This window comes from Pinus tabuliformis, chromosome 2_1 (assembly GCF_031772625.1).
Source record: "Pinus tabuliformis cultivar Carrire ecotype Pingquan chromosome 2_1, CPIR1, whole genome shotgun sequence".
Taxonomy (NCBI): Eukaryota; Viridiplantae; Streptophyta; class Pinopsida; order Pinales; family Pinaceae; genus Pinus; species Pinus tabuliformis.
The window spans coordinates 399,322,373-399,336,371 of record NC_142299.1 but is presented as its reverse complement, the minus strand read 5'-3'; the positions used below and the strand labels follow the sequence as shown (position 1 = coordinate 399,336,371).

General features: G+C 39.7%; 1 protein-coding gene across 2 annotated transcripts in view; it reads left to right on the top strand.

Annotated features, from left to right (window-relative positions):
- REV3 (recovery protein 3) overlaps positions 1–13,999 on the top strand; it is a 410,344-nt gene that overhangs the window by 198,001 nt on the left and 198,344 nt on the right. For both annotated transcript variants that reach the window (XM_089402764.1, XM_089402765.1), the window contains exons 14-15: positions 1,636–1,781; positions 11,932–12,523. In XM_089402764.1, the coding sequence (XP_089258890.1) occupies positions 1,636–1,781; positions 11,932–12,523 (738 nt within the window). The remainder of the gene's footprint in view (positions 1–1,635; positions 1,782–11,931; positions 12,524–13,999) is intronic.

Sequence of the window (13,999 nt, the reverse complement as noted above, 5' to 3'; positions counted from 1 at the left end):
TAAGAACCTTTGCATAGGTGCCTTAGAACCACACTTGTGGTTCCTCAGAAAACTTAGTCTGTAGTTTGAATGCTCTTCTATATCTTCAGATTAACTTAGATAGAGACTTTGGATCATGATCTCGGACCTCAGAATTTTAGGCCTGAAATAGAAAGGAGATAATATAAGAGGCCTGTACTAGGCCTTTCCCACAAAAAATTTCGGCTGCCCTTCCACGGATCTGGATCACAGAACAATGATTCGCCTAGGAAATTTTGCATACCTAGGGAGGTTCGCATAGTGTCCCAGGAGACTTCACATAGCAAGGGTTAATGAGCCACAAAAATTTGACCACCTCAAGGGCTTCAACTGTTCTTCAATGCTCTGCCAACTCTGATACCATGTTGATTTTTTTACTAGGTTATAGCTGGGATAGTTTCTTTATTCAATTTCAGAGCTTCAGATCATTATTAGCATCATGTAACATTTATTTCATTAACAATTATAAGAAAATCATTCCTAAACTTAAAAGAGCAGTAATAAATCACAATAGAAAGAGGAGACACAGAAATTAGGCTTGAGGCTAGGGCAAAACCCACAAGGGGAAAGCCCAAAAATGCTTCCTTATTTGTGAGAGAGAGAGAGAGTTCCAGATTCATCAATACATCATAAATAACCATAGCAAAATAATAGCCAAACCAGTAACCAAGATCATAATCAAGTGCCATGACAAAAACCAAACTCCTGAAATTTCGGCCTCCTAAAGTTTTGGACCTTCCTGTAATTTCGCTAGACCAGAGATGCACAAGAGAAAATTGATGTGGCCAAAGGAAGAGAAATGATCTCCTTTATATAGCATTCAAGTGGGGGTCGAATGGGTGCCTTAGGGGCCAAACCAACCTAAAACATCACGGGGCTGTCTTGAAATAAATTTGGAGGCAAATTTAAAAATTCAAATTTCCCATTTCTTTTTCAAGGTGAAAATACCAAGCATGGCTATCATATTTTCCAACAATTTTGTCATGGTTTTGTACATTTATAGATATGTTCTGATGCTATACCTATGTAGGGTTCTTTCTTTATATTATTTTTGACATTTTTAGGAGTTGCACTTACTTTCCCACATTGTATTCATATGGTTGTACTCTGCTGTTGCATTGACCTTGTTTTGTGGTCATTTGTCAAACATTAATATAATTATCTTATCTAATGTTATTGTGCATTCTAGTAGTTGGTTAATATGCACAATGGTGATGATAACACCTTGGGGACAAGGAAAAAACTGGTACTAGGTTTTAGGATGCTATTCAAATTGTTAATAGAAAATGCTTGTGTTCATGTTAGCCCTTTTTCGAACTTCTGAACTGCATAAGAGTTACTTTTTTTATAAGAAACTTGCTGGTGAAAATATGGGCAATGGCTGTGTTGCTTGTCTGTTTTTGTGTAAAATTCCCAATTTTTATGTAGAGTAGAATGACATTAGAACTATGTCTGGTAACAGGCACTGATGGGAATTAACTTGTGGATTATGTGAGGAGATTTATGCTTGTGATGTGTCACCTGTTCTTATGTCCTCTTCCTTTTAATTCTTTTAAGCTGGTGTTTGCAAAGGATGTTATGAAGTCTAGGAAATTTATCAAATCTTCGTTGGACCAGATCCATGCAGAATCTAGAGGAGACTTGCGGCCTGATCCTCGGTATGATGCAATCAATTTCATTGTTGTTGCGATTAAGGAAGATTCAAATGATGCAGCAGAAATTCTTGTGCTTCTCCGGGATGAAAAAGCCAATGTATATAACAGGTCTTTGGAACTTTTGCTCATTCTTTGTTTGCATTTAAAAGAAATATAAATTAGTTTAGTTCTGAAATCCATTTTTTATGGGGGTATATATATTTTGGATTTGTTGATGATAAAGAAAAAATATAGTGAATTGCACATTAATAGAAAATCATACTTTTCATAAAATCATCCTATTATTTTTTTTCTAAGATGAAAATAATATCTTGGGCAAAAAATAATCAACAACTAATGTTAGGGTCACAAGTATACTCACACAAAACTTACCTTCAAATGTCTATCTAGAGCAGGACATGTACACAAGTTACCTAACTTATATTATGGATAATTACGTAAGCAACCCTGTTAGGTGTTTCCAACCCCCCATGAGGAGTGACATATCCAAGGTTAGCCCATCAATCCAATGAGCGTGTGATAATAATGGATGCAGAGAGGGAACAACTTCAGGTTAGGTGACACAGCCATGAGACTAGCTGATGGGGTTCCAACATCCTAAGTGTAGAGATGTAAGAAGGGAGAAATCATGGTGGCATGAGTTACCCTTTCCCTCGGCTTGCTTTTTCCACCCCTTTAGCGTGGCTTTTACTTCTTTATGATTTACCTTTATTAGGTGCATAACTTAGGAGCCCAAGCTTGCTTTTGAATTCTTCCATTAGAAATTTAATTAAGATGAAGCAATTTATCGTTCATCAGGGTTGGGACTTACAAGAGTTCCTTTTTTGAGAAGCATTAAATGCTTGAGGAATTGGGTGGTGGTGAATGAGGTGGGTAGACAACTCATGCTAGAATATTGCGCACAAACTAAACAAATGTTTCGACCATCTTTTGCATTTTACATTGTTTTCTTTTACTGTGGCTTTCTTATGTTTTTACCTTTCTTTTAGCTGCATCACCCTTTGGGGCAAAGTTTCCTGGCCTAGACTCAAGGATGTGGATGAAGGGTTCCAATCCTAGTGACCAAAGACCACTAGCCCAAAGAACAGAGATGGATGAGGGGGACAGATGGAGAGTGGTAGGTATGAGTTACCTTAGACATGCTATATCAAAGAGTGCTTCCCCGGTATTGCCTTTACTAAAACCCCAAGTCCTAGAGGAGGTCCCACTGGACTAGAGTTGAACGCTAACCTCCCAAGTGAAGTAAGGGGACGAGAATACAGTCGAGATTGATTAATCATTTAATTTGCCCCATGATCCATATTAGCATGCCATAACATTAAATGAAAGCACATGATTGCAAAATGGTTGAAGTACCTATTGATAGATGGCCTGCTATCCCTTCAAGAAAAAAATGCCAAATGGGAGAGAAATCTTACTAAAGCAATAGGTGGAGGATCTTGGCATCATGTTATGTGCTGATCATATAGGGCTGCTTGATGGCTAGCTGTCCAAACATAATTTTTTTTTCTCCTAGGGGTTACCCATTTTTCTGTGGGTAACAGGTCCAACATTACCAATTGCTAGGGATATGTGAGCGTTAGTACCCTCAAAGGGATGGGTACACTCCCAACTCCATCTACCCATGTAGAGTAGGTTGGAGTAGCTATGGAGCTACTTCCCCATATTCATAATCAAGACAGATCTCTTACTCAAGACATAAATTTCCCAAATGGTTTTACAATGGCTGGTCCCCTCATGCAAGGCAGGGATCTCTTTTTTAATATCTCAAGAGTAATAGTTCTCTCCCAAAAATTTCTCTTGGCCTTTCCATTCCCCCCTACCAAATCACATACTCGGTGCAAGATAGGTAAAAGGTACATCTCATTCTGCTTACCCAGTTTACTTTAGGAAGCATTTTCATGTCGCTTTTCCCTTTCTCTGCCTATATGGTGGACGAATTGGGTAGGCCATCCTCATTGAAAAGAGGCCCCTCGCGTTGGATGTGATTCCGGCCTCTTCATTAATACTTCAAGCTGCTGAAGGTGAGCCTTTTCTAGTAATACTGACATCATAATAATCATCATAAGAAATGTACATCAACTGTGATGTATGTATATGGCATCAATATGTAACATAAACACTCAATAAGTAGCATAATGCTCAATTATATTATTAAGGAAAGGCACATCAGATAATCACCATTTCAGAAAAAGGTCATAATGATAATTACTAAGCAACCACATAAGTCTCACTGTCCAACATAACTGATCATCATTTAAAATATCACCAAGCGGATAAATGAGTGTGAAACATCATCTCCTAACAATTATCATAAGGTGCATAATAACTAACCCACAAACGATCAAGATCAGTAGAACAATTGCTATACACTGCTGTTACAAACTAACTCACCGGGTTCTTCTTTGTGTTTGAGTTTGACAACCTTGAAATTTGAGAAAAAATCGTCATATAAAAAACAGTGGATAAAATCTGCCATTAAATTTCCCCACACATATATTATTTAATTTAATATAAATTTATTTGTTATTTATGTAATTAACATATCCTTCAGGATAAATTTAATATCTATCAAATTTTATACTCATATTTTATATAGGTGTACGTTAATATATAAAATTCTAATATAAATGTAATTAATGAGCATTGCCCATGATTTAGTTTTAACTTTTTTTTTCCTGGAAAGAAAAATCAAATTGTATTTCAAAATAGAATACTTGTTTACATTAGTCATAATGTATGTCATATTCAGATATGTCTCTCTCTTAAGTATTGTCAATAACCATCCACAAAAATACTAAATGGTTGGACGAACATTCTCCTATATACTAATAAACGCAGCAAGAACCACATATACCAGAATCTAAGTCACATGACACAAGGACATGAGACACGGAGGACATGTAAATACGAGTATTCAATACGAAACGCAGCGACCTGGAAACAGGACATGGGGGACATGTATATATATATATATATATATATATATATATATATATATATACCTAAATATAGTTTTTTATCCATATTAAATTGCAGGTTGCAACTTATCTAATCAAATTAAAATATAATTACTTTTCAAAGTTCATAGTTCACTTTAAAAAAATAAATAGAATCAAAATTTACTATTTAGAAATTAGAATGTGATATGCCTGGTCTTGATTCTTGAATATTCAATGTTCATTGTTCATGTACAACTTACAAGCACATAAAAAAATAACTAAAGTCTAATCCTATTGATTTCCTCTGCCCCTCTTGCGAGAAAATGCCATAGCTTTCCCTTTCCCTCTAGATGTAGATGCTGGTGCTGGTGGAGTTGGCAGTGGAGTTTGCTATGCTCTAGACGCTGAAGAACTAGAAGTGGGAGCTATAGGAGGTAGACCACGTCCTCTACTGGTGGCAGGGGTAGCCCGGGCAGGTGGTGTCACCTGGAAACATTACAATCTCCCAATCCTGAAATCCTGAAAAAATGATAAGTCTGCTCCATTTTGAATGAAATCTAAAATTCTACTTTCTCCATATGAAATCCAATGAGGCCGGAACAACTCTCAAACATCCTGAGTCATTTCATGGTAATCTTCATTTTCATCCTTTTACTTTAAGAATTTAACATTACCATGAATAGCATATCAATACTAGGGCCTAGGCTTGATCATTAAGCTGCCCCACTCAAAAATTATTTGTTTCTTTCAAAAAAAATTGCAGCTTATGCATGCAATGTTTTCTATCAACGGAATACGCGTTTTCCAGATGCAGGACACGACGAAAATCGACGAATATGTTTTACATTTTACAGGACATGATGAAAAACGTTTTCCACACGTTTTAGGGCCGTTTTCGTGTCCGACACATAAAATACGGGACACGGGACCTTGGAGGACGTGTCCTGTGACAGACCAGAATCCATGCAAACAGTAAGCAAAGAGTGGTCAACACCATCGGAAAAAATATTGGATTCGACGCTGCCCATCCCCAGGACAAAAGGCGATCTATCACCATCATAATCTGAGGACCTGTGCTATCAGCACCATTGGATGTTCCCCTGTCGATGAAGCATACCCTGTCCAAATGACAAGTATTTGATATTTCTAGGCGGCATATCCAACCCTTCCTTTGACAAGGCGTCATCAGCCTCCAAATTGTTCTCCCAATGCAAGTGGGAAAAGGAGACTGAGTGGAATAATTCTTTCAACTTTAGAATCCTCTGCATCCAGTGACCAAGGAGTGGAGGAGAAAAAGTTGTTTCTCTGTTAATCCAATCAATGGTCGATTTGGAGTCACCAAATATGTGTATCTTGCTGAGGTTTAGCCCATGATTTAGTTATCTTAGCTATTTTTAAAATACACTTGGCTAAAACATAATGTGCTGGCAATTAGCAATTGGAGGTTTAGTTTATATATCGATAATGTATTGGAAATTGGTAATTTACTTATATATCCACTGGACATCTATGGATAGGAAATTCAATGGAGGCCTGAAGGCACATTCCAGCACAATGGAGAGCACAGTTGATGGAGGTCCTAGGGCACATTCCATAGCATTGCCTCTGTAGCCATCTAAAAACACATCAAAAATTATTATTAAAAGGCAGTTAGTTGATGGGTGAATTTAGTTGCCGAACATCACCGAACTTATGCAGCCTCTCTTCTTGCTATTTTATGCATGAAATTTACTACAAAAATCATTCGTTTACTACAATTTATTTATTTATTTTTTTCATATTTTCTGCAAATAATTCACCATTCTACATTCCTTCAAAATATATTATAATACATATTTATATAAAAAATGCTATTGGAATGCTTTGCTCTCATAGTCTTTTCCAAATTTGCACACTATGCTCCCACTTCTTCCTGCTTCTGCACCTGCTAACAGACTTGGGTATACCCCTTTGGATTAACACAAATTATAAACAATTTCCTCTATGTAGCGAGAAAATGCCGAGAAGATGTAACCCTCTATAATTATTTTTGCTCCATGTAACTGATCTGACAACCTGTAGTGATTCTCTGTATGTAACTCCCTTGATTTTTCTGACTATTCTTTGTGACTGACCGAACACCTGTATGCAATTGATGTACATTACGATTCTGGCATCTGTTGAAGTTTCTAAGTTTACTTAGGTAGAAACCCTCCATGCACTTTATCTGATTTATTCCTACCTACTTGTTATTTTCCTTAACAAGTTGTTTACAATGTAAATATTGAAAATAAACACTAGTGCATGCTCAACATATTACAGATCAGAAACTAAAAAGAAATAGAAACAAACACACCATATGACACCATTATTTTTGGACTAATGTCCCCGGAAAAACCCAATGTGGGAAAATTGGTGCAGCTATCTGAGGGTTTTCTTATTAAGCAATATCAGAGTACAATCTGGGTACCGAAATTGGCCCACCCAACAGAGAATTTCCTTAGCAATAACCTCTCGGTTTCTAAAAAATCTACTAGCTGAAATCCCAGATAATCCTTCCGGCAGCTACTCAGCGCCAATCTGCCCCAGAAACCCCAGTGTCTGCCCAAGCTTGCGTCAGCCTCTCCTAGCCCAGCGCTGGGCCTGCGTCAGCCCCAGGAGGCCCTGCATCAGCTCTTTGAGCCTCTGCGTCAGCTACGCTGGCCTCTTTGGTGCTCTATGCAGCACTTAGCTGCCTCTGTGTGGCCCTGCGTGAGCACTGGTTGCTCTTGCATCACTCTAGCTGGCTTCTCTGCTGCTCTCCCGGCACTATCTCTGCCTCTCTATCTCTCTGTACTCAATGCCCCTCAGCTGCACTCCGATCACTAATTCTATCTCTCTTAGCAAACCCCGCTCTAGAGAATAGAATGACTGATCACTCTGGTGTATTCTCCAAGTGACCCTCAAGCCTCCTCTTATACTTTTCCTATTGACATATCAACGGCCGAGATTAAGTCCCTAATAAACGGCTAAGATTAGATCTTGATCCATGTCTTTTGGACCACTCTAACGCAGATTCATATTAATACATATTAATATTTTATTTTCCCTAAGTTTAGACTTAGGGACTCCATTAAAAATATTAATTATTTTAATATCTCTTGATCTGTTTAGAATAACCCCAAATCCTTTCTGGGTATTGGAGATCTCATGTGCCCCAACCTCTCCACCAAATTTCATGGCTAGAGCACATCCGATGCTACCCCAAATCAACACTCCCTCTTAGCAAGGACTGTGCTCTAGCAATACTCCTCACTGAGTATTACTCTGATCATCCGATACCGGTACCCGTGCGGATGCTAGGCCTTCCTGCCCAACATCCTCTGCATGGCTGCATCATGTACTGCTGCCCATGGTTCTGCCACTGTCACTGTTGCATCTGTACGACAACTCCCTCTACGTTTGTGCTACTGCTGGTCCTTTCTCCTAGCACTGCATCCACACTACACCTCCTCTTATCATGCTGCATTGTGTTTCCCACTGCTGCACTGCAACTCAGTTACTAAGAAGTAAGTAATTGATCTCCCAATTGACCTCCATGTTGGGCTAGAGACACCCACTGATGCTGAAGCTCCCTCTGCCGCTGACAAGTGCTCCCCTCTCTGGCCTCTGCGCTGCTGCAACAACTCCCTGCATCTCACACCATTGCACACCTCTCTGCGCCTTCCTGCACTGGTGCAACACTCCTGTGCCTTTCACACTACTGCAGCCTGCTAGCTCTATGTTGTCTTGGGACTACTGCACTATAGCTCTCTCTGCCGCTCCATTTGCATCCGTCTCTACCCACTCAACCAGTCCTGCTACTTCTCGATGGGGCTCCCGTAGCAAGGTCTAATCCAAGAGGCTAGGTACCTCGAGGATCCTGCTCCTCATCGCCTGTAGTCCATCTAACTATAGCTCGATGTCTCCCCACTTCTGCTCAAGTGGCGTGTGTGCACTCATGGCACAATCATCATCTGTCAAAACTTCCTTCTCTGCCCGTGCTGGCGCTACCTTTAGTCTCAAAAGACTCTACCTTACTCTTCTTCCTTGGACATTGGGTCGCATAATGACCCATCTCCCCACAGTGGAAGCACTTTATCTTGGAGAGATCATTTTTCTTTCGCTTTTCCTACTTTCCCTCAGATGCTAGGGCCACATCTTCCTCCTCCTACTTGACTTTGATCCCTTTGCTGCTGCTATTTGTCTTTGACTGCCGTCTGATCTCTTCCTGGCGAAGAGCTGCCCACATCTCGTCCCAAGGTGGAAGTGTTCCTCTGCCCACTATACTCTGGACAAACACTTCCCAGTCTTTTGAGATAGCATTCAGGGCTGTCCTCACCATTGCCTCTTGATGCAATGTCGCCCCTATAGCAGTCAACTGATCTCGGATCTCATTCAGTCCTCCGAGGAAGGTGTCAATCGATTGTCCCTTCTTCATTTGATACGACCTCATCTGATTCTCGAGCATCATTCTTCTCTGGACAGAAGTATGCTGATACAGCTTCTTGAGAGCCTCCTACATCTCAAATGTCGTTTCCTTCTTGGCTATGTGTGGTACTACATGATCCTTGACCTCGTCAAGGATAATGCTCTTGGCCCTTGCCATCGCCTCCTCGTACCTATCATTATCACTGGGTTCGACTGGGACAACTATTGCCTTCAAGGCGAAGTTCTTGACATGATTCCTGTCAAGTACGGATAAGATTATGGCCTTCCAAACTGCGAAGTTCAATGCTCCTTCCAATCTATCCTGGTCTCTTACTTCGTGTAGTGCCATGATGCTCCTCTACTTCCCTCTTGGAAGTTCTTTGTTCGACTCCTATGAGTCTCTACTTCTCGTTTGGACTCCCTCTGAGTCCTGATTTCCCTCCTGGAAATCTTTCTGCTGCTTGTCAAGATGCCCCCTACTCTGATCGTCTTGTGCAGCCACACTACTGATCAGGGTTCCTCGGCTAGAAACCCTTGGTAGAAACTCCTCTGGCCTTGCTCTGTTAGGTACTGTTCTAAGTACAGTACCTCACCAGTGCCACTCTGCAATATTCCTGCAACCTTCTAAACCCCAGCAACTGCCTCTCTGTGGACTGTGTCAGCCCCTTTTTGCCTCACGCTGGCCCTGCGTCACCCTGGATGGGTTTGCGTCAGCCCTAGGAGTCCCTACGTCAACCCTCTGACTCTCTGCGTCAGTAATGTTGGCCTCTCTGAGGCTCTGCGCAACTCCCGACTGCCTTTGCGTGGCCTTGGATGGCTCTGTGTCACACTTGTTGGTTTTTGCGATATTAGAAACAACTTCTGTCACCTCGGGACAACTGTTTTCTGCTGCTATTGCTCCGCTCGGCTGATGTCTTTTAGTCCTCGTGTGATCTACAGTCACCCTCTGATACCATGTTGAAGTTTCTAAGTTTACTTAGTTAGAAACCCTCCATGCACTTTATTTGATTTATTCCTACCTACTTGTTATTTTCCTTAACAAGTTATTTACATTGTAAATACTGAAAATAAACACTAGTGCATGCTCAACATATTACAGATCAACAACTAAAAAGAAACAGAACAAACATACCATATGACACCATTATTTTTGGACTAATGTCCTCCGAAAAACCCAATGTGGGAAAATCGGTGCAACTATTTGAGGGTTTTCTTATTAAGCAATATCAAAGTACAATCTGGGTGCCGAAACTACCCTACCCAATAGGGAATTCCTTAGCAGTAATACCTCTCAGTTTCTGACAAATCTACTGGTTGAAACCCTAGATAATCCTTTCGGCAGCGAATCAGCACCAATCTGCCTTAGAAACCCCAGCGTCTGCCCAATCTTGCGTCAGCCTCTCCTAGTCCAGCGCTGGCCCTGCGTCAACCTATCTTGGCCAGCGTCAGCCCCAGGAGGCCCTGCGTCAGCTCTCTGAGCCTCTGCGTTAGCTACGCTGGCCTCTCTGGTGCTCTGCGCAACACTTAGCTACCTCTGTGTGGCCCTGCGTGAACACTGACTGCTCTTGCATCACTCTGTCTAGCTTCTTTGCTGCTCTCCCAGCACTATCTCTGCCTCTCTATCTCTCTGTACTCAATGCCCTTCAGCTGCACTCCAATCACTGATTCTATCTCTCTTAGCAAACCCCGCTCTAGAGAATAGAATGACTGATCACTCTGGTGTATTCTCCAAGTGACCCTCAAGCCTCCTCTTATACTTTTCCCGGATTAAGTCCCTAATCGACGGTTAAGATTAGATCTTGCTTGATCCATGTCTTTTGGACCACTCTAACACAGATTCATATTAATACATATTAATATTTTATTTTCCCTAAGTTTAGACTTAGGGACTCCATTAAAAATATTAATTATTTTAATATCTTTTGATCTGTTTAGAATCACCCCAAGCCCTTTCTGGGTATTGGAGATCTCATGTGCCCCAACCTCTCCACCAAATTTCGTGGCTAGAGCACATCCGATGCTACCCCAAATCAACAACATCCTTATACTCTATTTATTCTAATAACGAGTGTATAGCATGTACACCTTGATGATCCTATTTGTTTTCTTTGTTCTCTTATGGTGCTGCACTTTTGCTTGTGTGCACTTATCAGTGGACTAGGTATTTATGGCCTAGTGTTGAATAGATTTCGTGGGAAGGTCTTGGCCCTTGGGGGCTTTTCAAGTGGGGTGGTCCTCTAGTATTTCTGTTATTCCATGACCGGGTATTAAACGTCAGGCTCCTCTCTCAATGGATGTGGCTGTTTGTTGCTAATAATACACATCTTTCTGTTCCCAATAACTTTTTTTAGATTGCTTTTGTTGCATTTACGTTTATGTGCTGACTGTATATAAAAGATTTTCTTCTTTTAATTGATTATAATTTTATATCAGAGATTTGACATGTCACACTCAAATTTTGATTTCTCTGAAACTACAGTAAATCAATCATATATCTTAACACAGAGTGTAATTTGGGCAATGACAATTTCTTGTATATATATTGAAAATTCCTTTTATTGATTTAGCCACACATTTGCATTACATGCATATGCACAGTCCAGATATAATAAGGGATTGTGAAAACAAATCAATTCAACTCCTGAGTTATTCCATTCTATTGGACTTTTCCCTTTTTAATGTAACACAATATTTGATCTTTAGAGTTGCACCTGTTACTTTAAAGAATATCACATGGCATATCATTCTAATTCTCATGAGTTATACCTTATGTGTGGAATCTGGATTGTTACTGAAAAGACCTTTGATAATATTCAAATAATTCTACATTTTGAACATCATATTGCCACGACTGATATAATATATGTTCACTGTGCTACTCAATGCAGAAATGTTGATGGGTTATTGGGTTGTGGAGTTTTTGCTGTGAAGGACGAGAAAACTTTATTTTACTTGTTCACGGAGCTGGTTTGCTTATATGATCCAGATATTCTGATGGGATGGGAAATTCAAGGGGGATCAATTGGATATTTAGCTGAGAGGGCGGCATATATCGGAATAGGTCTCTTGAAGAAGATTTCTAGGACAACTTTGTCTGAAACGAAACTGGAAACTGTCCATTTAGAAGATATTAGAAGGGATGAGTCAAAGGATTCTATTGAAGAACTTGCTGCTGAGGATTTGGAGTTGCAGGATGCAATCATTGAGGATGAATGGGGTCGAACTCATGGAAGTGGTATCCATGTTGGTGGAAGAATTGTTCTTAACCTTTGGCGAATTATGCGTGGTGAGCTTAAACTTAGAATCTATTCTCTTGAAGCTGTCGCTGAAGCAGTTCTAAGAAGAAAAGTTCCCACAATTCCATGGCGCACATTATCTTGGTGGTTTTTGAGTGGACCTGGTAGAGCAAGATTTCGTTGCATTGAACACATTATTGACAGGGCAAAATTGAACTTTGCAATAATGGATCAACTTGATATGGTATATCCAATAAACCGTTTTGTTCTTTGGATTGTCGTAATGTTAACTCATTATTTTTTTTTTGTGATTGTTCAGATAAATAAAAATGCATGTATACCAATGTTAAGGCATTCCATTACAATATAGCCGAGAGTAAAAGTTTACTAATGTGTTTAGTTGCTGTTACATAACTGTCTTATAAGATGGATATTGGGTTGTACTGATAGATCGTTTGGAAATTTTTTTTACCATCATTTTGACTTCAGCTGATACTCAAGTCACAAAAATATTTGTCAACTTAACTTCCAGGTAACCCAACCCTAGGATCAAATGGTGAGTTCTTGTTCCCCAATGTTTATACAATCTAGCAGGATAGCTTCTCAAAGTCATCATATATCATTGGGGTCGTGGTTTTCCTTGTCATAGAGCTCTCTTTACAGGGATTAACTTTTATTAGAAAAGTAATCAAATTAATTGTTAGATTTAATGTGTTATCACCAGTGTTCCACCAAGTTTCTGGAACGGGGGGATGCAGGTACATGGGGATGTGTACACAGAACATCTGGAGAGATACCCCAAATTTCAGTGATGGCAGGATACACTGGTGGTATATCCTAATATAGGATATAGTAATCCAATATTGAAAAATATAATAAATATAAATTTCTAAAATATATAAAGTATTAGGGTTTTTGTATTAATGATTAATAGCTAACAATAGGTTGAATTTAAAAAACACACTGAAATTATCATTTTTGAAAACAACAACATCCCACGGGCTTGAGAAATTGTATCCAACAATTTTCAAGTAGATTTTAGTGGTAATTCAGCAAAAAAGTCACTTTTCCAGTGAGAAATTGCCAAAATTCCACTGTTGTCCTGAAATTTTTCCCACAAGAAAGCTAAAAATTTAACTTAGAATGCCAACCAACATGTTCAATGTCAAATCCTACGATGCTATAAATTTTCTGTTACGAGTTTTCAAGCACTACAAAACACTAGTTATCAATCTTCAAAATGTCTTTTTTGGCTCTAATTTTTATGTTTGGGTTTGTACTGTGTAAGAAACGCTGGTGGGACCCACTAGGTATATGTGGGGAAAATATGATTTTGTTTTCCTTTTTTCATTCATTAAAACAGTGCCCCAGCAGTGGGGACATCCAGAAGTGCCTTGACTGATTGGGTATTTCTGGACATCTTTGTTTGCAGGGGTGTCAAAAATTGTGACCGAAACACGCCCAAATGCATTCCCTGCTCTACCTGATGAATTGGGTACTTCTAGAATGCACTAGGGATGTCCACAGGGTCTCTCTTGTGACATATCTGCAGGAAACATGTCCCCAAGGTCTTGGGATGTGTCCCTGTGCTTTTATGAGGGAGTTTATGGTCATGGTCTGTATTACAAATAGCCATACCTTTAAATTCTAGAAGGTCAATAAACGTGGAAATATACTAAAAAGTACTAGATCCCACCGAATGATCTAGTAGATGATCAAC